This window comes from Sesamum indicum, linkage group LG10 (genome assembly GCF_026168435.1).
Source record: "Sesamum indicum cultivar Baizhima isolate 11 linkage group LG10, ASM2616843v1, whole genome shotgun sequence".
Taxonomy (NCBI): Eukaryota; Viridiplantae; Streptophyta; class Magnoliopsida; order Lamiales; family Pedaliaceae; genus Sesamum; species Sesamum indicum.
Window position 1 is genome coordinate 19,834,688 of NC_142666.1, and position 25,584 is coordinate 19,860,271.

Sequence of the window (25,584 nt, forward strand, 5' to 3'; positions counted from 1 at the left end):
ATTGCGATCTATTTCTGGTTTAGACAGGGTTTTATTTGTTGTAATGATTTCAATTAAGTTGAAGTAATTATTTAAATATTTTTTTGATCAAAATTTAAAAATTTATCAATTTAATTAAAATTGTGTTAGTTTGTTTACCTAATCTGTGATTGAGCTAATATAATTTAAGTCCGGTTTAGATACTTAAATATTACGAAGAAGAAAACGAAGAAAGTGCGAGAGCTAAAAAGAGTACAAGACATAAAAAACCTTAAAAGAATTGAGAAGTCCAATTTTAGTAAAGGCCTAAGGTGTTCGAGAAAATTTAGTAGGAGGTCCTAAAAATTCACATGGAAGGTCCCTCTAGAAAGTAAATTGGTCTAAGGAGGCCTAGTGACATAGAGTCAAGAAGAAAACCGTCCAGTCTATGACAAGAAGAAAGCCGTCCAAGCGCACGAGGAAGTGAGGGGTCCAAGTTCCCCAACCAAAGTAGGGGTCCAATCACACTCAAACCATACCATGAGACGTTTAAAGATGGTCGTCCAAGTACATCCACATTGGACCTCTCAGGCTACGTTAGCAAGCCCCACAAGATCGGATAATTAAGTACTAACAGCAATAGGAACACATGGTGACTGTAGGAGAAGGGTTAGGGGAATCCTTATTCCTAAGGTAACCACATCGATGGGAATCCGGGAACCTCATCCACTATAAACTCTCTTATTATTCTCACGAAAATTAGGGATTCCAGCTGCTAGAAGATAACCCTTCCATCAAACCCGTTGAGAATTCAGATTTATCCAACGAACTGAGGAGTTAGTTATAAAATGCAAGCTCTCCCAACAGAAAAAGTCAATTTCATTCTCCCATTTCTCACAAAAGAAACAAGTAATTTCTCTCAATTTCACTCATTGTACCCTATTAATTTCTATTACATTACTTTATTACTTTGCGCTCCAACTGAATTTTTCTTTAAAAGAACGCTCCAACTGGACTTGAGCATCATTTTTTAGTTGCATCACAAACATACCCATATTTATATCATGCATTTGTCTATCATCCCCATCTAATTTAGTAAACAAGACCTTAGTTTGTTAAAAATTAAATTAAATTTTCACTAAATTAAGTATTATAAATAACATTAGTTCATAATACATACACATAAAATGATAAGCTCAATTTTCATTAAATCAATATTTTCAATCAATCTTAATTAATTTATAATACACTCACATAAGACAACAAATTTTATATTTTAATGAGATTTAAATGTTTAACATTTAAGTGGAGAACTAGTGGTTTGACCCTTACATCCTAGGCTTGATCATCAACGTGGAAAATAGACAAAGCACAAAGCAAACTTACACATGGACAGCAGTTTCAAGCCATAACGTGAAACGAAAGATTTATTTAGCCTTTCTTTTTTTGAAACAAAACAAAGGGGAATTGTGGGGATCCACTCTCATCTAAATAGAAATTAATTACAGATCATTGTCACAAAAAAAGGCCCAAATAGTGGTAAAAACCCGAAGAAGCTGCATACATGTCGAAAGGCCAAGAAAATTAAACTAGCGCAGTTAGAACTCGTCTGTAGCCCATAAAGGGGCCAGTCTGTCCGCCTCAGGAGAGCCCAAAGGTTTCCAGTCCAGTTGGTCTCAAAAAAGAGTATGAAGGCCCATTTTCTAATTTTATCTGATTTATTTAAGGCCCAGGTTGAGAGACCTGATTGTTGTAGCCCACAGTACAGAGGCCCAACTCATCCACAGAAGGATCGGAAACAGCCCAAATAGGGCTCAAAAGAATCCAAAGCCCATAGGAAAAGCGTGATTGCGAACAGGCTTCTTGTTCTCCAAGACGCTTTCCCTCCTACACAGAAAAGGAAAACATGATCGGAAGGCAAAATCAAATACAGATCTGACTGACAAATCAGGAGATAATCGATATCTCTTTGCGTAAATATTCAGTAGAGAGCAAAAATGGAATCCGTGTTTGGACTGGTCGGCAAAGATTTCGCCATAGTGGCGGCGGACACATCGGCAGTCCACAGCATCCTCGTTCACAAGACTAACGAGGATAAGATCATGGTGCTAGATTCTCACAAGCTCATGGGAGCCTCCGGAGAGACCGGCGACCGGTGAATCCCTTTTCCCAATTGCTTACCAATATGTGTTTGTTTCTTTATTTTATTGGTCTTTTGTATGCCTGTGTCATTGAGCGTGTTTGGTTGATTTTGATGTAGTTTGTTTGTTGATGTTTAATGTACTGATTCTGTTGGAGTCTCTGCGCGCGCGATGTGTACAATCATTGTAAGATTAGGGTAAATCTTTTGGGCAGAAAAGTGTACTCAGAATTGGATGAAATATGTCTGATTTGAGATAACTGGGAGAACGCCTGGTTCCCTTTCCTATAGTTTGTGCTGGGATGCTATGGTTAAGGTAGAATATTTAAATACTACGAATTATTGCAATCAGTGTTATATGAAAATGAAAACATATTTTCTCAATTGTGTACGTAAAGAGAGTAAGTCTGTTGAAATTTCTTAAGCTTTAACTTAGTCTATGATGAGTTAAAATTTTAGAAAAAACATTTATTAATATTTGGAGAGGGTTAACTGACAATAAACTATTGGTGCAACAGACAGCTCTAAAACTTACAAGATGTAGTGAGTGAAGGTTTTAACGATCAAGGTAGTTGCTTTAGGCCTTCCTCGGTAATGTATGCTAGTTTTATGTTTGATAGTGAGCTGATCATTGTTTTCTAGTGCAAAAATATGGATTAAAGGCAATTTTAGTCCACTAACTCCAGCCATTTCCCATTTTAGTCCTGTAACTTCTTAGGGTTCCATTTTAGTCCTCAAATTTTTGAAAATGCTCAATTTTGATTCACAATTGGCCGGAAAATTTCAAAAGCCACCAAGGAATTAGAGGACTAAAATGGACCCGAGGAAGTTACGGGACTAAAATGGGAAATGGCTGAAGTTAGTGGACTAAAATTGCCTTTAATCCCAAAAATATTGTGGGTGTCGCTTTCATTCTAAGTTTGTAACCAAGATATTTTCTTTCTGCCATCTTGTTTATTTTGGCAAATTGATTGAACTTTATTTGTTTACATTTGGGGGCAATAATAATTTGTTTCTGGAGTGTTCATGATTAAATACCATCATCGGATCATAGTTTTACAAGGTGATGTTCCATTCTATATAAAAAAAATTCTTAGCTGTTATGCTTAGTTCTTTTTCTGAATCACTTATCTAGTTGCTCTTCTGATTTGCTGAAGCTCTATCGCATAAGTTTATAAGTTTAAGTGATTAACTTTGATGGAATGGTGTCTTAGGGCTCAGTTTACAGAGTACATACAGAAGAATGTATCGTTGTACCAATTTCGTAATGGCATTCCTTTGACGACTGCAGCTGCTGCAAACTTCACCAGAGGCGAGCTTGCCACAGCCTTGCGAAAGGTAATAAAGTTCTTTAGGGATTCCTCTATGACTGTTTGATCTATCTAGTAGAAATTTTAACCCTTAGACTTCTTTCCTTGATTACTTTGTTATTACTGTTACAATCCTTTGCAAGATTGCTTGGGATCATGAAGTTTTAGATTAGGGCATAGATTAACATTGGTGCCAGTTTGTATGTTTTGAACTTGAGAATATACTTTTGGACTTCAGGGACATGGTTGATGATATATATTATTTTCAATCTTTTTCTTTATCCATTTCTTTCTTCGTCGACTGAGTGATTTCTGTTTTTGTAACTGTGATAGGAAAACCTCAAGAATGTAAAGATACAATTATGTCTGGTTAAATTGATAGCCTAAAGAGTATCTTTAACTTCAGAAAGATAGTTGTTTGGTTCTTCGAAGTTTTGCAAGACTTTGAGTAAAAACCATGAAACAACATCCAACCTGAGATTCTTCTAGCACTTCCATTAATTTGTCTTCTCCCTAGTCCCTATGGCTTTAAGTACTTGAAGAATATTAGCTGATTGTTCATGGTGATTGCCTTTTCTAATTCTTAGGTTTATCAAAACTTTCACAATACATTGGTCTTTCTCTGTATTGCATGTTCGGATCAGTGATGATATAAGAAGAATAGGAACTATAAGATAGGTGCTCAGACATTATGCAAAAAGTGGAAGAAGAATGAAATTAGATCACGCTCAATTCACAACATTTTGCTTATTGCTTGTATTTTATTTGACCTTTTCATTTTGCTGTTTTTCTGGTTATCTCAGAATCCATACATGGTGAATATCATTCTGGCTGGATATGATAAGGAGACAGGACCTTCTCTCTACTTCATCGATTATATTGCATCCCTTCACAAGCTTGATAAAGCAGCATTTGGTTATGGATCCTACTTTGCCCTCTCCATGATGGATAGGCACTACCGTCGTGACATGACAGTTGAAGAGGCCATTGACTTGGTCGATAAGTGCATAATGGAAATAAGGAGTAGGCTGGTCATAGCCCCTCCAAACTTTTTAATCAAAATTGTTGACAAGGACGGGGCGAGAGAATTCGCGTGGCGTGAGTCTATCAAGGATGCACCTGTTTCTACCGCAGCATGATGCTCTTTACTTGTTTATTGCTGCTGAAAATTGCAATAGACTGTGTTTACATCTCCATATACTGGAAATGCTTTGTTCTTGCAGTTTGGGGAAATGTATGTGCGCTTAATGAACTGTGAATGTGAGATGTCCTCCTTGCTGAGAGTATGCTTCAGTTTGTTTATCATCATTATTACATTTCCTTTCCCCCACCCCGCCAAAACCAGTTTATGAATAAAGAAAATTATAACGAAATTGATCCAGTTGGCCATGTCAACACATTTTTGGATCATGTTAATAAACTATGATGACCCGGAAACACTAGCAATACCCTTCACATAAGTGAAGTACATGATCAAAAACTGGGTTCAAATCAAATAAGACCCAGTTAAAATTTTATAACGGATGTCATTAGTAATAAAAATACCAAAATTTGTCAATATTTTACGAGCTTTGCAGGAGTATGGTAACTAGTAGTCCCATTCACTAAGCGGTGACTTAAATGAAGGACAAAGTCACTTATTAGTACCAGGTAAAGAATAGTAGACTTTAACATAGAGGAATAGACGGTAGGCCCACCACTGCCTGGACACCCGCAGCGTCCTGCTATTTCAATACTCTACTGCCACTCCCAGTTCGCATTCGCCCCTTCAACTTTCCTCTCCAAACTCAGGAACTAATCATTCAACGTTTAAGGGAAGAATTGTTTGATTCAGTACGTTTTGTTGACCCTTTTCATCGCTTGCATTAACTGTGCGTGCAATTGTTCTTAATAACTTCCTCTTAGCTTAAAGAACGTGGGGCATGTTATGTGTGTTGCTTTTTCTTTTCTGAGAACCCTTGATTGGTTTTCTTAATTTGAATGCGTAATCGGAGTCTGTATATGTTTTGCTTCGATCTGCATTGATGTTTTCTGAGGACCCAATTGAAGAAAATACGGTTTCTGTTTTCGGTGAAATTCTTGTGATTTGACGTTTTGGGTTTGGAGCATCTGAAGTACTTTCTTACGTGTAATATGATCACCTGATAAATACATTTGTAGGTCATGAATTTATGTTAACTTAAACTGGTTGTTGCCTTTATGGTATTTCTTCATCAATTGAATGTTCTTGTTGATTTTGCTTTGGCTTTGAGTGGGGTATTCTGGGCATCAGTGTAATACATTGTTGACCTCTGCATTATAAGGTTTATTTCTTCATCAGTACTGAACTGATCTCGGTTTTATCTTCGGCATGAAGTCGGTTCTCGGTTGGTTTTGGAATAGGCTTGAGGAATGTGGAGTGAACTCTTTTTACTTAACAGAGAGTGAAGTTCCAGGATACTTTTTTGCTTTTGACAATTCTAGGTAGTCAAATTTTTACCACTGTATCAGTTAATCCCTTTAAAGTTTTAGTCTTCATTTTCTATATGTGTATTTTTCTAAATGAAAAAATTATAGTTTTTGCATTAAAGAATGCATTACCTGTGCAGTTCTATTGCCAAAGGAGAAGGAAGAGTTAGCGAAACCTGTTTTTAAGATATATCAGCATAATCAATGTTTTCAGATATGTTGGCTTTTAGCTCCTTCAAAAACTTGTGAATAGGTTATGTTTCTGCGATGCAGTATGTGATGACTGATGAGGCGTAGCACTCAGTTTTTGCTTACTTCTTAGATACATGAATGTGTTGTGTCCACAACGCTCTCATTCTGAACATCTCATGAGAATCTTAACCAGTATATTGGGCTGTTTATTTTCTCCAAACACATCAGATCAATATTCACAATGTCTTCATGAATTGAGAAGCAAATGTAACCCATCTGACAAAATAGTTATTTTATGCCATCCCTTAGGATGTCCCAAGCTAAGTGCTTGATCCTCCACCAATTTGTCCTTCATTTTGGGTAGTCATCTATATGTAAACATATCTAATATAGCAGCATTACCTGTCCAATGAAATTATTGTCTTGAGTCTTATCCTGGGTGTTCACCTTTTTTTTTCCAATCAAAATACTTTGATTTTCTGCTAGAGATGATGAGATTGCTTTCACATAGCTGGTTGAATTGAATCTTGCAGAGCTTCTAGAAAGCTTCCTGCAGTCATTGATGGGTACAGTTCGTGATAAATCAGATGATGAATACTCGGTCATTGGAGATAAAGGTGACATTGGATTCATAGATATTGAAAATTGTAAATCTATTTGTAGCTACAATCCTTCTGAGGAGAGTGAAATAGTCAATATATCTGTTCCATTTCCTTTAGTTAAAGGAAAACCTCAATCAGGATTTGTTGGAGAGACACTATTTGACTCGATTACTATAAAAAACACTACTGGTGAGCCATTAGATCTCTGGTCAGTCAGTATTTATGACTCTAAACCAGAGAATTCATTTACAATTTCCATAATGGAGCCTCCAACAGTCAAATCCGACGTGGAATACATCCAAGATTTCATGGAATCATTCTCCTTGGAAGACAGAGTGCTGAGAACAGATCAGGCTCTGACTATCTGGTTGTCATGCAAACCTAAGGAAATAGGTCTGCACTCAGCCGCTGTGCACTTCAGTGTTGGGGATGAGACAATAGAAAGGCTGGTGTTTGTGCTGGCAGAAGATAAAATCTCCCAGTCTCTATCATCTTCAAAACCATACCGAAGATCTAGGAAAAAGAAACAAGATGTGGTGAATGCTCATGCTGCAGATGCTGCATATGTTGTGGGACGCCGTCCTTCCAGAGGTTCAAATCGTGGGTTTAAATACCATCTACCTGACTATCCTATTCCAGCACAAATCCGGGACATCGTAATTAACCAGCAGATCCCCGATGTAGTCCATGAGGGTTTAACAGAGACAAATTATGGTCCATTCTTCAAATCTTTACTAGCTATGGAAGAGATAAAGTTAGAGGTTTGTGCCAATTCATTTTAGGACGTAGATCTCTTTTTACCTGTGTATTTCTCATGGAATAATGTCCCTCACGTTAGTTAGCAATTAAGAGCCCTTTTCTTCTCCAGGAAGACATGCGGGCTTATGACATGGAGTGCATCACTATGAAGAGGAAAAGGAACCAGTTCTTGTCTGTTGAGGTCCCTGGACTAGCTGAGAAAAGGCCTTCACTTGTTAACGGGGACTATATATTTGTGAAACTTGCTACGGAGGACGAAAGTTCAAATGTTGCATATCAGGTTGGTCCAAACTGCATAGACCCATTGGTTTACTCAATTCCATTATCTGATGACTCACAGATGATCCATCTTGGAGCAATGCAGTTCTCCAGCGCTCCATCTTCTACGAAGATTTATGGTGGTCCCAATGACTTCATTTCTTTGTATTACTAAAATTTCCCCCCCACATCTAATTCTCTTTGTGAACTTAAGACCCAAAAATTATCCAATCCTCTTAAATAGAGCCATTTCTATTGTGCTTGTTTGCTTTGATTTTTCCTGCTTTCGCATTTGCTCACTGTAGGTCAGGGTCTAGAACAAAAGATCTGCTTGTATATTCTCCTTTTCCTCTGTTAGATTGAAACATAAAGCAGAGGAATATGTGGGCAGGAGTGACAAGTTATCATGGTGAATATACTCACTTTTCCTTCTTTTGACAAAAAGCATGTAAAATGAAGATAACCAAGAGCCCAACCCTTTGTCATCAGTGAGGTCTTAAATGATTAACTCAAGCAAAAGTGACAACACATTGTATAACTGGCTGAATATGATAAAGTGATTCATTAATATTAGTTGTCATCAATTGATGGAACAAGTTGGGGAGTCAGTCTTTTAGGAAGGATCTTAAGGCCTACAATTTTATTGTTCTCGAGCAGATTGGATGCATGTTTGATCTTTGGCTGTAAACTGGCTGGTATTCTACGTGAAGAGCCAAATAAGGCTGGGAATTTCTGATCATAAACCTAAATAGAAAAAAGTTATGCTACTAACTTTGTTGCATGCAGCTTCTCTTTAAAATATGGAAACCTTGCTGTTGGTTTTACATGCTTTAAGTTCTGATCTTCTGGATGCTGAAAATTTTGTGGTTGTTTCACAGGGTTACATTCACCGAGTAGAGGCTGAAGAAATATACTTGAAGTTTGACGCAAAATTTCATAATAGTCACAGAGATAGTGACCTTTATAATGTACAATTCACCTATAATCGAACAGGTATGCGCCGGTTGTATCAGGCTGTTGAAGCTGCTGAATGTTTGGACAGGAACTTTCTTTTTCCATCTTTGTCGTCCAAAATCAGGCTAGCGCAACACAAACCAATGGTGCCGATGTCTTGCAACCTCAATGAGGAGCAAATGAGTGCCGTTGAGATGATCCTTGCCTGCAAAGGAGGATTTCCATATCTAATTCATGGGCCCCCAGGTACAGGCAAAACAATGACTCTTATCGAAGCTATCCTGCAGATTTACAATAACAAAAGATATGCTCGGATTCTAGTCTGTGCACCTTCAAATAGTGCAGCTGATCATATATTGGAAAGACTCCTCGGTGATAAATCAGCAAAGCTTCACAAGAATGAGATCTTTAGGCTTAACGCCTACACACGTCCTTTTGAAGATGTCAACCCCAGTTACATTGAGTTTTGCTGTGTTGAAGATTCCATTTTCCAGTGTCCTTCACGTTGGGACCTGGAGCAGTATAGGATCATTATATCAACATATACAAGCGCCTCGCTTCTCTATGCAGAAGGCATCAGGAGAGGGCATTTCTCATACTTTTTCTTGGATGAGGCAGGCCAAGCTTCGGAGCCAGAGACAATGGTTCCATTATCCCACCTTTACTCGAAGGATACAGTTGTTGTTCTTGCCGGGGATCCTATGCAGCTAGGCCCTGTAGTATTTTCTAGAGATGCTGAAAGCTTTGGACTCGGAACCTCGTATTTGGAGAGACTCTTTGACTGTGAACTGTATAGCAGTGGAAATGAGAATTATATGACGAAACTTGTTAGGAATTACCGGACCCATGAGGCAATTCTACGCCTTCCTTCAGAATTGTTTTATGATGGGGAATTGATCCCATGCAAAGAGGAAACTAAAAGTTTTTCCAGTTCCTGGGAAGACCTCCTCCCAGATAAAGAGTTTCCATTGCTTTTTATAGGCATTCAAGGTTGTGATGAAAGGGAAGGAAGTAATCCTTCGTGGTTCAATAGAATTGAGGCTAGCAAGGTAGTTGAGATAATTAGACTTCTAATAGAGGAAAGGGGGTTGAAAGAGGATGATATTGGGGTTATAACACCTTACAGGCAACAAGTTTGCAAAATAAGAGGTGCACTAGAAAACATTGGTAAGCCCAACATCAAAGTTGGAAGTGTCGAACAGTTCCAGGGACAAGAGAGGCAGGTAATTATTATATCTACTGTCCGTTCGACTGTAAAACATAATGAATTTGACAGGGTTCACTATTTGGGATTTTTGAGCAACCCAAGGAGGTTCAATGTTGCTATTACCCGAGCCAGATCTTTGCTCGTAGTTATTGGAAATCCGCACATCCTCTGCAAGGTAAGTTTGAACTTCTATTTGTGATAAACTAATTTTTAAAGTGATATCAAACTTCACTGTTACTAGTCCTGATGCCATTTCCATATCTGCTAACTATTCATAGACTAGTATATTCTGCTTCCTTAGGTAAACAAAAGCTAATGTTCCTTTATTTTTTACTCTCACAGTCATGACATCACCAGAGTCCATTTCCTAGGAAATTTATTGCTCTTATATTTGCTAATACTTTTAGTTTTATGAATATGGTAGGACTCAAACTGGAACAATCTCTTATGGTATTGTGTGGAAAATGGCTCCTATAAAGGTTGCTTCCTCCCAGAAAGGGAGGTTTTCGGTTTGGAAGGACCTGCAGGGACTGAACACACAGACGCACCATACTTGGGCTATGAGGTGGAAAATGCTTGTCAGCCATCAAATGGAAAATGGGATGAGGAAGGGGACAACTGGCGGCCTTCTGAAACACAATGGGGTGAAGAGGCGGATGATTGGAAGCCTTCCGAAGATCAATGGGGTGACGAAGCTAACTGGAAACCGTCTGAAGGTCAGTGGGTTCAGGAAGATCATCAGAGTCAGCCATCTGGCATTCCTCAAGCTGAAGCAGAAGACCATTTTGTGCCATCTGATGTGCCATGGGTGTGAATTTAATGCAGAAGAGACCGCAGGAACTGTTAGTGATGAAGCTGAAAGTCAGATGGTTGCAGATAATTTGTTCCCCAGTGCAGATTTTACAGAAAGTTGGTTGATTTCTCTGTGTATATATATATAAATTTTTGTTTTATGGTCATGAAAACCAATGCATCTTTGCTCTTCTTATCTACTTTGACACAAAGTGCGCCAGTATAGGATTCATGGGATTGACACAAGAGTTTAAACTTCTACATAAAAGTTTTGGTGGTATGTCTTATTGATAGTTTTAAGAATGATGAGCCACAATTACATTTAGAATGCATGGAGTGGAACTAAAATATATGTAAAAGAAGAAAAAGGGAAGAAAAAAGGCAGAAATTTGATCTCCTTGACTTGACGGTGCATTATGGTATCTTCTAATTTGAATTCTTGGATATTTCTCACATTTCCTATGCTGCAAGGAATGAAACAAGAGAGAAGGTTATGTTTCAACTACTTTGGGAACCTCTATTTCAGTCAATGCTACACATCATTTGAACAAGAAATGAATCTTCAAAAAGATACAAGCACTGTTAAGGGACAACATCCCAATTGGCAGTGTTTAGTCACTGGTCCCCTAAACTATCCTTTACAAAAACCATTCTATACAAATCAATGTGGATTCTTGGCTCACAGCTGCTTATTTATAAAGGAGTCAAAATGTAGACGGAGAACCTTAGCAAAGTCCAAGTGAAAGTGAAGGTCCTTTGTGTTGCAGATGAAATTGTTGTAGGGATGGTTGATGAGCTTGGTCGAGGAGGTAATTTATCTTCTGCTTCTTCAGTTGATGAACTGCCACCTGCTGGTTCATCAGTTGATGAATTGCCACCTGCTGGCCCTTCAGTTGATGAATTGCCACTTGATTCTTGAGGTGAACCCCTCAAAGAGGGTGGAGGGCTATCGGCCCCTGCCAAATGGGGTTAAAGATTCAATATTTCAATTTTGTATCATTTGCTTGATAACAACCAGCAACCGTAAAGAATGGGGACTGCTTTCGCTTTTCCCACATTAAAATTTGCTATTACTTTATTAATGAACCTCTTTGAGAACACAACAGTCTTATCTTAATCTAAAACCCACAACTACTGATCTGTGAATAAGGATATAATAGTAGCAATTGTATCCTCTTGCATGATACAAAGAAAAGTACTATCAGCTTGGCAGAATTTTACCATTATTGAGAGGCTTTGCGTTGCTGGGACCTGTTACATAAAATCGCATATGTTTAATACACATAATTTCACCATATCAAGAGATAAAAACAGGAAAAGATGGTAATAAAAATAGACTTCGCTGTAGCTTAGAAGATAGGAAAGAACCTGTTATGCTTTGAAGCGGAGGCAAGGCAGCTGATCCTGATGGATCCATCACCCAAAAAAAAAACCATAATTGTAGGTTAATTTAGCTTCACAGTCTAAGAGTATAAACATTAAGCAATCAACAAAAGAAGAATAAGATAGATGTACTACATTAGTTAAAGAAAATAACTATTAACACTAGTTTACCAAATTTAATTAGAAAAACTATCGAAAACCAAATAAACTCAACATAAGAAACACTTTACAAATCACGTAATCACTGTGTATCCAATCACTAAAGTATGAAATTAGGAACCAACACTCATAATTGACAGCATGAACCATAAATTGAACGCGACCCGTCAATAATTTATCTAAAAAAATATATAACTTTGCAAATAGAAGTTACATAGGCAAAATGCGAGAAAGACCTGAACAGAGTGTCTCGAGAGAGAAATCAGCTTTGGAACTTTTATCTTTCAGCGGGCAAACAGAGGTGAGAGACAAGAGCTTGGTAGAATTGAGCGGAAATCCAAGAATTTTAGGTCGGACAACGAAGTAGCAGAGACAGACGGAGGAGCCGTTGCCGAGGACGGCGGCAACATCGTCGCAGCAAAGCTGCGAAGGAGAGTCGGTCAGATTGTTGGGGAAGACCGCGACGTAAGGGAGACAAGTGGAGAATGTGACCAGCTCGTCGGAGCAGGCGGCTGATCCAGTCGTGGGTGGCGAGTCGGCGGTGGTGGAGGTGACGCTGAGGCAGTGGAGGAGGAGGAGGAGGAGGAGAATATGATTCATGGCGGTTACAATTAAGCTGCTAACAGAAGCGAAGAGCCTTCTGGGGATGGCGGGGTAATATGAAATGTTTTATTTTACCCAATTGCCCTTCGGTTGGAAGCTTATTTACGAGACAAGAAGACGATGTATATACTATATACATACATATTCTCGCATCTAAATCTTTTATTCCAAAGTGGTGCTATATCATATATTAGGCTTCATTTAATAAAACTCGCGTCGCGTATATATTTAGAAAAAGTATATGTGCATCTGGTATGTAAATAAAAAAATATAATACGAGATACGTTATACTTCCATATAGAAAATTGAATTGTATTTTCTGGCTTTTATTTTTTTTGATAAACGGAACCTTTTCAACGTGATTTTAAGACGTTGGTATTTGTAATATGGTAGATATAAACCAGAATTTCGTGCAAATTTCGATAGTTTTAGGCAGATCATAAGACAACTATCTTAGCTAACTTCATCACATGTAAGAATTATAGGTGGGCTTTCTGTATTTTATGGTCTTACTTAAGCATAGCTGATGTCTAAGAACATGAGAAATATTTGTACTGTATCTGTCACTAACATAAGAGATCACATAGTTTCCATAGAACAACAAACAAACAATATTCTCATTACAAATGTCAAGATATGAAAAACATCCTCACTCCTCACAAGTCCAATCACTCAAATATATGAACAACCAAAGAATATTTCTTTAATACAATCACAAAGTTAAGACTTCCACTAATAATTCTTCAAAGCAATAGCTCCAAGAATAGCCATAATATGAAAAGGTGAGATGCTATATGAAGGGTGGGCTGCTGATGGTGTCACTCCTGCCCTGCTCCCCGTGTTGCTCGTTGGGGCTCCACCGGTAGTCGTTGGAGCTGGTGGGGTTGGAGTTGCATCGGCTTGTGGAGCCTGTCCGGGAGATACTGGTTCTGCTGCTGCAGCATATAAATTGTGCATCAGATTCTTGTTAAATTATTAAAAATCCATAAAGTTCATGTTGGATGAGAAATGCCACTAATTTTGTATATACTAATAGAGTGGCTTAATTAATACCGTTGACACTAGGAGAAGGAGCTGCATTTGGAGAAACTGATGGTCCATTTGCCACAGGCCCTGTCGTAGTAGTATGTTATGGATCAAACTATGCATGTACCATAAGAGTGGTAATAAAGAGGGGGGAAAGAGAGAGAGAGAGAGAGAGAGAGGAGAGTGAAACTCGGTAAGCTCATAAAGTACCTGGAGCGGGAGCTAGAACTGGAGCACCAGCAGCTGCAATTTGAAAATACATCAACAGATTATTAGCAAACTCAAGTTAAATCAAATACTAGGATTTCAGTTTAAGTAAAGGAAATGATTTTCACCTTTGCACTGAAGAGGCACACCGGGCATGTTGCAAGCACGAGGCAGAGAAATGGCAAGTGATTGATTAATGGGAATACGGAAAGGCATGCTGCCGCTGGTGATTAGGCAGAGGCAGTCCCGTCCATTGCTCATGAGGGACTTGAGTGAATTGCAGCAATCTGCAGGAGGAGCAGTGCTGTTGACACTGCTATTTGTGAGGAAATTCATGCATGGTGAGAAGGTCGTGATCATTGAAGGTGTACATGGCATAGTAATCTGCCCGGAGACAGGGGAAAGTAATGCGGCTGCAGAGAATGCCAGAGCAAAGATCAAGAAACGGAAGGCCATTGGAAAATGATTGTGTTCGTTTATATGTAAATTAGAAGGAAATGTGAGAATATGTAGATGAAAAGAGAGGTGTTTGTGATTGGATAGAATATGTTGATGATGGGAAGAGAATGAGGGGAATGAATTTATAGATGGAGAGTTTGAATAAGAAATGAGGGGAGAAGGAAAGAAACATGAACTTAAAGTGGTTCTTGTGGCTCAACTACTTCTAACTAATTATTTGGGATGCACTTTCATAAGTTGCCTTTGGCTTATTGGTTTCGTGCAACCTGGTAAGTTGTTAATCATCGAACACCCATTGACCCTTTCTCTCGGATAAAAACTGACATGTTTCAGCTTGATGATTGGCTGAGAAGATTATGTAATTCTGAGAACTGTAAATGCAGAAACGTTATAACTACAGAATCTAACTTAAGAGTTTTAGTTAATGCAACATTTAATCTTGCATAGGTTCAGACGATAGCAGTACACATGATTAACAAATTACAACTATGAAGTCTAGTTTTTGGACCGACGGTTCCTAATCAGATTCTTTGTATACAAAATAAATTGCTAAAGAACACAATCCAAATAGATTAAAGTATGAACTTTAAGTCAAACGGCAAGAAGTATTAGGTAACCAACCAGATGTTTTTTATTCTAAGCTATTAATATACAGAGAAACCTTTGCAAAAGACTTGGTAATATTTAGACAAGTACATCCCTGAGACATTTATATGACTTCTTTATGGTAGCATAGCATATCTGTTGTCTTAATATGGCACGTTATGATAGTTTTGATTAAGTAAAACGAGGTTCTTACCTCATAAGACCTTTTTAGTTTACCAAATACTACTTTCTGGCAATTGAAAAATAAAATCCATAATTAATTAAATGAAAGAACTTGTAGTATAAAATCATTCCCCTGTGTGAACCCAGTGACACCAAAAACACATAGCTTTGTCTTTATTCACATTTCTTGGCACAATACTCCAAAGAATTTGAATTCATCAAATGGCGCCAAAAGCAATCAAAGTTGGCATAGTGCTAGTTGTGCTAGCCTTTCTCTGTGCAGTAGCTACGGCTCAATCCGGCTGTATGAGTGTGATCATCAGCATGGCATCGTGCCTCAATTATGTGTCGGGAAGTACCCCTACACCGTCTGCTTCGTGCTGCTCTGCACTTGCTAACGTGGTTCAGACTCAGCCCCGGTGCCTTTGCACCATAGTCAATGGTGGTGGTGGCTCATTGGGCGTGAACATTAACCAAACGCTAGCACTTGGGTTGCCTAGTGCCTGCAAGGTGGAGACTCCGCCAATTAGTAGGTGTAACGGTAAGATTTGAGAACTTATGAAACACTTTTACGTTCATTTCTTTCAAGTACGGAGTCAGAATTAATATTATTAGGAAAAAATTTCAAAAGTTGGACTTTCACGTAAATGAGAAGGGCAAATTTTTGGGGTGGAAAAACTTGAATATTTCCATTAAATAACCTAGTAATTAAACATTGAACGCTTGAGAAATTAGCATATATTTTTTTGGTATGCACATTTTGATATGTATGTGAATTTGATGTAAATTTGTTTAGTTGTTAATGGGCCTACAATGTCTCCTGTGGGTTCTCCAGAGAGTGCACCACCTGAATCCGGAGATGGAATTCCTGCTGCTCCAACTACCCCATCTGTAACAGGTAATTAAGATTCACATATTTATGTCATCATTTCCATTTTGTGAAAATATTTTAGAGGTGAATGTATCTATTCTATTGAAGGAGTTAATTTTATTTTTCATGCTACACTCGATGTTTTGTTCATTGAAATATATGGATGAATGACAATTTTAAAAAATGAAGTACGTGTCAATCATTCACCCACCCAATATATTGTGCACCTAGTGTGCTATACTGGAAAAACATAAACATTTTTGGAATTCAAGAGCATGTGATTAGTATAATAGGGATGAGTTCAATGCATATTAATATTTTGTAATGATCAAGATTAACATTAGTAACCAAATTTCATATGACTAATATTCAAGGGCTAAGCATGAGTTGAATAATAATAATGCTGAGTTACATGTAAGAACAATGATCATGAAAATCAATTTTTTTAGCATTTGCTGAATTAGGGTTATGTGTTTAAGGAAAAAACATATATTAGAATTTGTATTATCTAAAAGATTTTGAAAATATGTGCATATTATATTGATAATATGTCTATCTCAGCTTCTCGTTTCTTCGGCTTGTTTGAACGTATTCGTTGGTTTGAATTATTGATGTATTGAATCAGTTTTTGAATTTTAATGTATTAAATGATATAATGAATTGCATACTATAAAAAAAAATAACTGAACTAACATTTATTCGACTCGTATTGTTTACACACACAAAATGAGCAGGATCGAAGACAACTCCCTCAAGCGGCACAACCTCAAACAGAAGCACAAAGATGAATGTTCTTGGAATTTTTACCAATGTGTTCCTCTTCGCCACAGTTTCATATGCCTTTGCAGCATTCAACAATGTCCTTTGAGTTCAGTGTGCTCACTAATATGTGTTTGTGTGTGCATCTTAAAGCTCTTTATAAAGTTTTCTAACTGCGTTTGAGATTTATGTTTGGTGAGTTGGAGTGTTACTTTCTCAGTGTTTGTCTGCAGAAGTTCGTTCAATACAATAGTTTGTCCTATGTTGTTCACTTTATGATATAAATGGGTAATGTAATAAATGTACTTGAATCTTTTTTTTTTCTTTTTCCTTTTCATTTTCTGGACAAAGGAAGTTGCTGTGTGTGATAAGCAACATTTGCTTGATGCAATAAGAAGTACGAATGCTAATTTTACATCAATGGATATTATATACATAAATAAGAAAGTATTACAAAAATAAACTACATTACTTACACCTTCTATAAGACATTTTCTCGTGCGTGGAACGTTTTGACTTATAATTATCATATATATCCGGATAAAAGAGCAAAACTTAGGGGTGCTAAAGTAATTCTCAAAAAGTTTGGTTTATAGCCTAGGATTATTTTATTTATTTATTTTCATTACTACTCTTTAAATAAAACTAAGACAATAGAGGAAATAAAAAATATATACTAAAAATATGTAATTTTTCCTATTTTCTTAATATAAGAAACAAGAACTTTTAAATGGTCATTTTTGTAGGTGAATATAAATGAAAGTTATCTGTCGCATGCACTTTACAGTGTTTTTCTAGTTTATTATTAAAATGGGAAAGTTAAGAAAACATAATTCTTAAAAAAGCTACCCCATGAACAAGTTGGTAGGCTAGTTTGATTTTCTACCTCAAAAAGTTGTGAGTCATGGACTTTGAACCTCTTTTGTATTAGAAAGGAGAATAATCACTTGCCCACATTTTGATTGAATTAAGAATAAGGTTGCTCACCCACATTACTTGCCATTTCCATCTGTCCTCAAGCTACATTTCTAAATCCAACTACAGACAGTCCCCTCCTCAAAAAAACCTTTGAATATCAAATATATGTCCTAAGACTTCAAGAGTTGGAGAAAGTTGGTAAACCACACACCCCCTACCTCCCCACCTCAGGTCTTCATTTGACTCCTCGCCCCGGTCTCCACTTATATAAACCCCAAAACCATGACCAAGGCTTTCCATCAAACACCAAACCTCTTCCCCATCCCACAAGCATTTCCAAGAAACTAACACTCAATAACTTCATCAATGGCTCATCAAGAAGTTTCAATGGGCCTAGCTTTGATTCTTGTCAGCATGCTTTGGGCTGGCACCACGGCTCAATCGACTGATTGCACCAACGTCCTCATCAGCATGTCTCCGTGCCTCAACTACATCTCCGGCAACTCCTCCACCCCGTCTTCCGCCTGCTGCACACAGCTTGGCACGGTGGTGAGGTCCCAACCGCAATGCTTGTGTGAGGTGCTCAATGGCGGAGGTTCAAACCTAGGCTTGAACATCAACCAAACTCAGGCTCTAGCCTTGCCTACAGCTTGTAATGTCCAAACTCCCCCCGTCAGCCGATGCAATGGTAAGAACTGATCACAAATTCAAAAAGCTTCAACTTTTTGACATTGAAGAAATCAAATTCTTTTGCCCCTTTCTCTAATCTATTTCTTGCAACTGTAGCTGCTTCTCCATCTGGCTCTCCTGGTTCAACACCAAGTTCTCCTAAAACAGATCCAGGTTCAACAATTGTTTTCTTTGAATATTGGTTTTCGCGAAGTTACTGACTTTTGGACTGGTTGAATTTTGATGCAGGGAGTGGATCAAAAACTGTTCCATCTTCAGGAAGTGGTTCCTCAGATGCAAACTCCAATAAGTTGGCTGTTTCTATGCTGTTCAGCCTTCTTTTCATAGCGTCCTATGTTTCAACGCTCAACATAGCCTGATTCTTCAAATTCAGACGTCCTTTCTTTCTTTACGAATTAGACATGCTGATATTACTCATGGCATGGATTCTTGTTTCTTTTCTTACTTTTTTCTTTTTGGTGAGGAAGTGGGTGGGTGGAGAGTCTTTCTATTTTGTGACCTGTTTCTTGGAGTCTTATCAAATTTTGTATCATGGTTGAGGAGATTGTTCTCGGTCTTCTCTTTACAGTAATAAAGATTATTCCTTGTGTACATAAAACGCGTAAAAGAATGCTTTTGCACTTATGAAAGTGTACTAAGAATCTGAGATTAAAATATTAATGGTCTCAAAAGCGACCACGAACCCAAGAAAGCCATTTTATGCTAAAAGTAGGATGCCAGAAGAATATGAAATTAGAAATAGAAGCAAGAAAGACGATGTCGCCAAGAAATTTTGCTCATAGAATGAACTTTTAAGATTAGGACAAACAGGAGTACGACAGCACATGACGGGGAATGACTACAGGATTGAACAATACAAATTACCTCAATGGTCTGATTTACACCAAAACCTATGCTCTCATCAGTCATACAAAAATGTGAATTCAAGATATCAACCAAGTCTTATGTACACAAATATACATCATCTGTCCTTAAGCCGAAAGTTCGCCCGCATGGCAGTTGAGGGGTTACCAAACAAGTGTGCTAATACATAGCAAGACCCAAGGTGATTATTAGCTTCCATTGTAATTATAATTGATACACATAAATCGGTTTAAGGAACTATAGGAATTGACTTGTGTCGGAGGCTTCACTTAATTGTGTACAAAATTCATCATGGCATAACAACAATCTGAATTCCACGCCTCATATATCGTTCTAGGACTACAGCAGTTGAGACCAAATAAAAAGCTCTAGCTAGAGATCTCATGTTCACTGTAATTAGGAAAACTAGGTGTAAGAAACTAATAAGCATAGTCCAAGAAGCCAAACCATACAAAACTAGATAGCATAAATATCAAGTGCTGATATGTACAATAGCAAGGGAAACATTTGCATCTCAGAAAGCATCATAAGCGGCATGTATGTGTATAAACTTAGAAGAGAGAAAGAACTATGGTAATTATGGTCAATACATAACACCCTGCTTCTGTATATTGCACAAGGCTGTATCACAAACAGTCAAGGAAGACTACCCACATTAGGCAAGTTCTCAATATCTCCACTGACTTCCGGCGTCATTAACTGCATCTGCAAGCCAAACATGTCATGGTTTAGTGCAAAGGAAAGAAGGATAAATCCTCCAGCAAAACATTTTCAAGATTACACTAAAGATTTTGTTTGAAAGACCAGATAATAGACATTCCAGTTCTCATTTATTTACAAGGTTCCATAAGAAGAATGCCGAAGGGAAATAAGGATAGAACACCTGGAGCCAAATGGAAAATTTGGTTAAACTTCCTAGGTCTCTCCTTAAGGAAGATGAATGAACACAACAAACTACTCTCACAAAAAACAGAATCATACTAATACCAACTCCTCAAGAACCAGGGAGAATATCAAAATGAGCAGAATTTATTAAGAATGAGGAATCAAATTCGAAGAATTATGGAAACAACCATGACATTCACAAAAAGGAAGAAACTAATATTCCATCAGTTGTTTGTATAATTTAAACCAGCAGCGAGTGGCATGTTCAATAAAATGAAGTTGACAATTCTCAACAATATTTCTCATGAATCCAAACATAAAAGCAAGATCTCATGTCAACATGCATTACTAGTGAACAGTTTCACTAGTAAATACCACTCCTAGATCCTGAAGTTAGTGTATGTAATCCAGAAAATACACAAACATATATATAAAACTAAGTGAGGTCACATCTAGTCACATCCATAAAGCTTGTTTCGATTTGAGTCTTTTCACGCTTCACATGCCAGACGGTTGACCACTTCATAATACCTAATTTCAAATGAACTTTTAACACAAAGGCCACAACAGTGATGGTTCCCACGTAGAAGTTCAATATTGGAAGACTCCAAAAAGGAGGTTTGAGTAAACAGAAGGACATTTATGCAGTGATCATAGTAGGCAACGGCTCATGGTGCACCGTGGCGCAAAGGGCCCCTGGAGCCATGGCGCGGCACGCGCCTTTGCTAAGGACGGCGCTAATGCACAAAAATAATTTAAATATTTGTATAATTAGAATTTTTATTGAGAATAATATAAAAAAGTACATTTTATTTCTCATAAATCAGAAATAACATAGAAATCAGATTTTTAGTAAATTTCTGCACTTTTAATTATAGCATAAATATACTTAATACTCTAGTATTCGAAATTAAATATCATCAAACTATTAATTAGCAATAATAGCATAGTAATTTCAACAATAATAAACAATTAAACCTTACTAATTTACTAGTAATTACTAATTAAAATAGATATTAGAATATACAAGCAGAAAACAGAGAAAGAACAAAAGAGAAGAGAAAAAAGACAGAAACCAAGTTGTACAAAGAGAAAACTGAAAAGGAGGTCTGAGATCTGAAAGAAAATGAAGAAAGGAGAAAGATAAAGCGCAGAAAAGCAGCAAATATCACTGATTCTGAAGGAGAAAGCGATAGGCATGCAGCAGCCAAAGGGTTTTTATCGTTTTGGACTCTTATTTTTTATGTTTTTCTATTCCTTTTCAAATGGCCCCAGGCCTGGGCTAGCAAAGGCGCACCAGGGCAACAGCTGAAATGGCGCCCAAGCGCACGCCACGGCGTCGCCAGGGATAAGCCCATCGCCACAGCAGAAGAATGGCAATTAGCTTGCGCCTCTCGCCATGGCATGCGCCATTCTGCAACATTAACTATTATGGCAGTGACTTAGTCATAGTTGAGTATAGCCAAAGTCACTTGCAATCAGCTGGTCCTTAATGTAGTCCAGCTTCTGGAACCAACTTATCCTTTCTTTCAACCACCATAGAACTTCTGAGCTTGTGAAAAACAAAGGATTTAACAAGGTCTGAAGCAACAATGTCAGGTTAATAGACCCTTCCTCCAAATTCTCTGCATTCTGGTGCTTAAGAAACTACAGGTGATGAGTAAATCATGCAGACTACAGTATTTCATCAACCGCATGCTCCCGCAATACTCAAATATATAAAACCAAAATGATTAAACAAAATAGCAATTCTTAACCTATGCTAGGATGATTATACATCCTTCAGTCATAGACTTAACTAAATCTGAGAAATCATTACATCCACAGGCTGACCCAAATCCAAATTTTCAAGATTCATGAATCAAGTTCCATAATTTCTAAGTGAAAAAAAAGAGACATTAAAACAATATCATTAATAAGATCTTGTCAAATGTCAATATCGCATTAGTAAGACGCACTTACCTTTGTTGACATTTTGGTGTATGTAATAGCTAAACGGAATTAGCGAAAAGAATGAAACATGAAATAGAAAATTGTCAAATAGAAGAATTAACTTACCCTAACGAGATCGAGATCGCATAAATTCTTCAAGTTTGTCCCACACCTCAAGAGCTGCAGCCCTGTCCTGGTGTCTCTTATTTTTGCTAATCTGGACATTAATTCTAATTATATTAGAAAAAAGTCGAGATGTGATAGAATAATAATCACAGGTAATTAACTGCAATCTTTGGAGATATCACTGATCGAGGTGAGCAAAACATGCTTAGAAGTTACAAACTGACCGAGATTATTTTGACATTCCACTGCTTTACAGTTTTTGCTGATTCCACGCTGTCATCCTCGAACCGCATGTAAAACCCAAGAACTGCAATAAAAGCCAAAGCACGTTTATTCGTTGTAGTAGTTACGCTCCAAAGGAGAAAACTGACAAATACCCATTACATAAAGTCCAACATCAGTGCACTTGCAATATCTTTTGCCAATACAAGTCATAATTTATTAAATCATGCATTATGTAACAAAATCAGATGTAGTCATAAATGTTGTTCCAAATAAACCACATCGCTTGTGGGCCACACTGTAACTTTACGCAAAGGACGCCGAATTGGGTCTAATCTTTTTCACTACATCATATGTTATCCCAAAGATTACAGCCATCAAATCTCCAAAACTAGTCAAAAAATTTGATACACGTGTCCCCAATGCAGTGATACGGCGACAAATGTGCACTTTATTACATAACAAATCCACAAATAACTCATTTGACATGTCAAACATTACGAAGCTTCACTCCGTAGTCCGTACCAACAAAACTTGTTTAAACAGCAGGATTATGACCCCCAAAATCTGACAAAATCAACTCTATACATATGTTCATAAGGTGACTAATTCGCGCTATTATTGTATACATAGTCCAAGATATGCTCAAAAGCAGAGTAATGCACACTACCATATTCAGCAAATGTTATATGTAAGTTATTCAATGTGTCAATCAACATAACATCCATAATGGAACACAGATTCAAATGCAGCCAATTAATTCCTGCTATAACTCACTCTTATTGAAGATCTCGACATGGTCCTTAAAAGGCCAGTCTTTGAACTGCCACTCCTTTCCAAGCACAAAAACTGCAACCACACGATCCCAATCATCACTTTTAAGTGCAGACGGCTTGTCTCGAACCTCATACGCTGTCACCACACGATCCCTACTGAACTTCTTCTGCACCGTCACACAATCAGGCTTCCCCCCTTTCACCTGCTTCAACTTCACATCTGTCGGAATAAACACCCCATCCTCCAAAAATTCCTTGACATTATATATCGTGATCAGAGTCGAAAATGCACTTGGTACCAAAATAATAGGCACCCCTTCCCCAATCTTCCGCATCTTCGTCGCCTCCTCACCCACGCCAAAACCCCTACTTTCAATTCTATTCTTTGCCACAATGTTATCTTTCCTCTGTAACGCCTCCATCCTTTGCCTCTCCTCATCTCGCTTTGTGGCTGAAGTCAACACACTGTAAAAATCCCGCTTCTTGAACACCAGCATTGCTTCCCTATCTTTAATTGGCTTCTCCTTCGCCATAATCAGTTCAATCGCTTTATTCCCGCTCTCCAAACCCACGGCATGACTCGCGTCATTCTGTACGTTGCGATCTAAGTTAGTGATTTGAGGATTAATGTTAGGGAAATCTAGGGGAAGAATGGAATCCGAGGATTGGACTTTCCCGGTGAGGTAATCGAGGAGAGGTTTTCGATCAGGGAGAGTGACGGCGGGAATGCGGAGGGCCCGGGCGTTCTGGATGTAATCGGTATGCTTGAGGTGGTGGTTGGTGATGAAGTGGACTAGGGTTTCGAGGGTATAGCGGCGCGTCTGTTGTACATGCTTGGAGCGATAAGCAGTTTCAATGGTGGCGGGGAAGGAGTAATCGGTGCCGAAGCGGAATTCGTCGTTAACTCGGACAATTTTGTCGAGGGAGTTCCGAATGGTGTACTCGCGGAGGAGGGTTAAAGGGTCCATCGGAATCGGAGGCGGAGCGGCCGCCTAGGTGGTGGAGAAGAGGGGACTGAAGGTGTGTGTATTCGAGTGAAAATGCTCCGCTCTATTTTTGTCTATGTATTTTGAATAATATTGGGGATGGCTAATTAGAGAAGACAACATATGAAATAAATTTTCCTACTATTTAGCATGGCATGGCTCCTTCAAATCCTAGGGTTCTAACTTCTAACAAGAAAAAGAAAAGGAGTTCACATCAATTAATAAAATGTTAATCCTCCTTCATATCTTAGACTTCTTTCAAAACAAGAAAATTGATCATAAATAAAGGATTAAAAAAATAGCTCTTTGGATGAATGTAAATTGCATAAAATATAATTAGTTTACATACTTGTTTTCCTGTCATGCTTTTTGTATTGTAAAGACTAGTTATTGACTGCAGATTTTTGAACGCGTTTCAAAAAAAATTTCGATTCTATTTTGTCCAAATATGATAAATAAGCAATGCCAAGTTTTTTAAGATTTGCGACCTGATCTGTTTGACTAATAGCAACCCAATTGATACAAAATCCGCAGAGCAGCTGTTACAGGAGCTGGCCACTCCGACCAGACTACCCAGAAATCAATTCCCTATGAACGAGCAACCAGATTACCTATTCAAGAATTCGGAGGAGAAAAACCGAGTGATGAAACAAAGGAGCAACTCTTGTGGTCCGAGAATTCGGACAAGGCGAATCAAAAGAAGATGGCAGCAGAAACACAAAACATAATGTCGTTAGAAGAAATTGTTACAATGTAAAGGAGTAGTATTCCTCCGTTTATGATTTTGTTGCAGTAATGATGTAGTGATGGATGTTAGTTAAATTTCAATAAAGAAGGGACGGGGACCTCGAAAAGCTTCCCCCACCTTCGGGTGTTAAAAAAAAAAAAAAGTAACGCTAGGGCAGCTCTCATCACCATCGTACAACCCATTTAATGCCCAAGCTCTGTTATGTCCAAAGCCAATGCCATCGTATGCTCCTTCTGATACCTAATACAGGTTGTAGAAAAAGAAAAAAGAGGTGAGTGGCTCTTACCCACTTGATCATCACATTGAAGGGATCGGTACAAGTTTCGAATGTAAAATGAATAACTAGCCACCTACACTAACACACATAATATACGATTCCCTCCTACATGTTGCAGCCATAGTGATGTATATTGGTAGAAAATATTAACCTGCAAAGATAAAAAGTAATTTAACATATATGGGGCACATGTTAAACGAATGCAACCTACCATACAATATAACTCCTAATACTACTATAAATACTAAAAAATATTATTTTTTAACCTAACTACTATTCATTGATAGCGACCACTCTTACTAAAA

At 37.9% G+C, this 25,584-nt stretch overlaps 7 protein-coding genes across 9 annotated transcripts; 4 read left to right on the forward strand and 3 right to left on the reverse strand.

Moving 5' to 3' along the window:
• Positions 1–1,798: 1,798 nt before the first annotated feature.
• On the forward strand, positions 1,799–4,716 carry LOC105171321 (proteasome subunit beta type-2-B). Its single transcript, XM_011092392.3, has 3 exons — positions 1,799–2,113; positions 3,313–3,436; positions 4,212–4,716. Exons 1-3 carry the CDS (start codon positions 1,956–1,958, stop codon positions 4,545–4,547), a joined length of 618 nt encoding a protein of 205 aa, XP_011090694.2. The 5' UTR covers positions 1,799–1,955; the 3' UTR covers positions 4,548–4,716.
• A 328-nt stretch (positions 4,717–5,044) lies between these two features.
• Positions 5,045–10,923, forward strand: SDE3 (P-loop containing nucleoside triphosphate hydrolases superfamily protein). Its single transcript, XM_011092393.3, has 5 exons — positions 5,045–5,241; positions 6,582–7,411; positions 7,519–7,689; positions 8,546–10,003; positions 10,253–10,923. The coding sequence occupies exons 2-5, from the start codon at positions 6,611–6,613 to the stop codon at positions 10,640–10,642; spliced, it is 2,820 nt and encodes a 939-aa protein (XP_011090695.2). The 5' UTR covers positions 5,045–5,241; positions 6,582–6,610; the 3' UTR covers positions 10,643–10,923.
• A 217-nt stretch (positions 10,924–11,140) lies between these two features.
• LOC105171323 (Bifunctional inhibitor/lipid-transfer protein/seed storage 2S albumin superfamily protein) lies at positions 11,141–12,991 on the reverse strand. The gene is made up of 4 exons (XM_011092394.3): positions 12,399–12,991; positions 11,989–12,024; positions 11,842–11,871; positions 11,141–11,576 (listed from the first exon to the last, which is right to left on the reverse strand). Exons 1-4 carry the CDS (start codon positions 12,760–12,762, stop codon positions 11,314–11,316), a joined length of 693 nt encoding a protein of 230 aa, XP_011090696.2. The 5' UTR covers positions 12,763–12,991; the 3' UTR covers positions 11,141–11,313.
• A 341-nt stretch (positions 12,992–13,332) lies between these two features.
• On the reverse strand, positions 13,333–14,561 carry LOC105171574 (Bifunctional inhibitor/lipid-transfer protein/seed storage 2S albumin superfamily protein). Of its 2 annotated transcripts, none has more exons than XM_020697112.2 (4): positions 14,127–14,561; positions 14,002–14,034; positions 13,819–13,878; positions 13,333–13,697 (listed from the first exon to the last, which is right to left on the reverse strand). In XM_020697112.2, the coding sequence occupies exons 1-4, from the start codon at positions 14,452–14,454 to the stop codon at positions 13,498–13,500; spliced, it is 621 nt and encodes a 206-aa protein (XP_020552771.1). In that variant the 5' UTR covers positions 14,455–14,561; the 3' UTR covers positions 13,333–13,497. The 2 variants fall into 2 exon arrangements, with proteins under 2 accessions (XP_020552771.1, XP_011091037.1); XM_011092735.3 differs by having other exon boundaries at positions 13,333–13,700.
• An 835-nt stretch (positions 14,562–15,396) lies between these two features.
• On the forward strand, positions 15,397–17,168 carry LOC105171575 (non-specific lipid transfer protein GPI-anchored 26). 2 transcript variants are annotated; one of them, XM_088886096.1, is made up of 3 exons: positions 15,397–15,766; positions 16,022–16,123; positions 16,831–17,168. In XM_088886096.1, exons 1-3 carry the CDS (start codon positions 15,448–15,450, stop codon positions 16,962–16,964), a joined length of 555 nt encoding a protein of 184 aa, XP_088742222.1. In that variant the 5' UTR covers positions 15,397–15,447; the 3' UTR covers positions 16,965–17,168. The 2 variants fall into 2 exon arrangements, with proteins under 2 accessions (XP_088742222.1, XP_088742223.1); XM_088886097.1 differs by having other exon boundaries at positions 16,061–16,123.
• A 663-nt stretch (positions 17,169–17,831) lies between these two features.
• Positions 17,832–19,061, forward strand: LOC105171325 (non-specific lipid transfer protein GPI-anchored 26). Its single transcript, XM_011092395.3, has 3 exons — positions 17,832–18,461; positions 18,560–18,616; positions 18,692–19,061. Exons 1-3 carry the CDS (start codon positions 18,140–18,142, stop codon positions 18,820–18,822), a joined length of 510 nt encoding a protein of 169 aa, XP_011090697.2. The 5' UTR covers positions 17,832–18,139; the 3' UTR covers positions 18,823–19,061.
• A 715-nt stretch (positions 19,062–19,776) lies between these two features.
• Positions 19,777–24,385, reverse strand: PHP (PLANT HOMOLOGOUS TO PARAFIBROMIN). Its single transcript, XM_011092396.3, has 4 exons — positions 23,270–24,385; positions 22,495–22,577; positions 22,271–22,361; positions 19,777–20,032 (listed from the first exon to the last, which is right to left on the reverse strand). The coding sequence occupies exons 1-3, from the start codon at positions 24,234–24,236 to the stop codon at positions 22,272–22,274; spliced, it is 1,140 nt and encodes a 379-aa protein (XP_011090698.1). The 5' UTR covers positions 24,237–24,385; the 3' UTR covers positions 19,777–20,032; position 22,271.
• Between the last annotated feature and the right edge of the window lie 1,199 nt (positions 24,386–25,584).

Excerpts from the sequence above, each read along its gene's own strand:
- LOC105171321 (XM_011092392.3), top strand. The coding sequence starts at position 1,956 with ATGGAATCCGTGTTTGGACTGGTCGGCAAAGATTTCGCCATAGTGGCG. Across the intron at positions 2,114-3,312 it reads TCCGGAGAGACCGGCGACCG|GGCTCAGTTTACAGAGTACA; the intron begins GTGAATCCCTTT and ends ATGGTGTCTTAG. Across the intron at positions 3,437-4,211 it reads TTGCCACAGCCTTGCGAAAG|AATCCATACATGGTGAATAT; the intron begins GTAATAAAGTTC and ends TGGTTATCTCAG.
- LOC105171574 (XM_011092735.3), bottom strand. The coding sequence starts at position 14,454 with ATGGCCTTCCGTTTCTTGATCTTTGCTCTGGCATTCTCTGCAGCCGCA. Across the intron at positions 14,035-14,126 it reads TGTGCCTCTTCAGTGCAAAG|CTGCTGGTGCTCCAGTTCTA; the intron begins GTGAAAATCATT and ends TTCAAATTGCAG. Across the intron at positions 13,879-14,001 it reads AGTTCTAGCTCCCGCTCCAG|GGCCTGTGGCAAATGGACCA; the intron begins GTACTTTATGAG and ends CTACTACGACAG.
- LOC105171575 (XM_088886096.1), top strand. The coding sequence starts at position 15,448 with ATGGCGCCAAAAGCAATCAAAGTTGGCATAGTGCTAGTTGTGCTAGCC. Across the intron at positions 15,767-16,021 it reads GCCAATTAGTAGGTGTAACG|TTGTTAATGGGCCTACAATG; the intron begins GTAAGATTTGAG and ends AAATTTGTTTAG. Across the intron at positions 16,124-16,830 it reads AACTACCCCATCTGTAACAG|GATCGAAGACAACTCCCTCA; the intron begins GTAATTAAGATT and ends CAAAATGAGCAG.
- LOC105171323 (XM_011092394.3), bottom strand. The coding sequence starts at position 12,762 with ATGAATCATATTCTCCTCCTCCTCCTCCTCCTCCACTGCCTCAGCGTC. Across the intron at positions 12,025-12,398 it reads TCTCGAGACACTCTGTTCAG|GATCAGCTGCCTTGCCTCCG; the intron begins GTCTTTCTCGCA and ends TGGATCCATCAG. Across the intron at positions 11,577-11,841 it reads CGCAAAGCCTCTCAATAATG|GGGCCGATAGCCCTCCACCC; the intron begins GTAAAATTCTGC and ends CCCATTTGGCAG.
- SDE3 (XM_011092393.3), top strand. The coding sequence starts at position 6,611 with ATGGGTACAGTTCGTGATAAATCAGATGATGAATACTCGGTCATTGGA. Across the intron at positions 7,412-7,518 it reads TGGAAGAGATAAAGTTAGAG|GAAGACATGCGGGCTTATGA; the intron begins GTTTGTGCCAAT and ends TTTCTTCTCCAG. Across the intron at positions 7,690-8,545 it reads GTTCAAATGTTGCATATCAG|GGTTACATTCACCGAGTAGA; the intron begins GTTGGTCCAAAC and ends GTTGTTTCACAG.
- LOC105171325 (XM_011092395.3), top strand. The coding sequence starts at position 18,140 with ATGGCTCATCAAGAAGTTTCAATGGGCCTAGCTTTGATTCTTGTCAGC. Across the intron at positions 18,462-18,559 it reads CCCCGTCAGCCGATGCAATG|CTGCTTCTCCATCTGGCTCT; the intron begins GTAAGAACTGAT and ends TTGCAACTGTAG. Across the intron at positions 18,617-18,691 it reads TTCTCCTAAAACAGATCCAG|GGAGTGGATCAAAAACTGTT; the intron begins GTTCAACAATTG and ends ATTTTGATGCAG.
- PHP (XM_011092396.3), bottom strand. The coding sequence starts at position 24,236 with ATGGACCCTTTAACCCTCCTCCGCGAGTACACCATTCGGAACTCCCTC. Across the intron at positions 22,578-23,269 it reads TGTCGAGATCTTCAATAAGA|TTCTTGGGTTTTACATGCGG; the intron begins GTGAGTTATAGC and ends CTTTTATTGCAG. Across the intron at positions 22,362-22,494 it reads GGAATGTCAAAATAATCTCG|ATTAGCAAAAATAAGAGACA; the intron begins GTCAGTTTGTAA and ends ATTAATGTCCAG.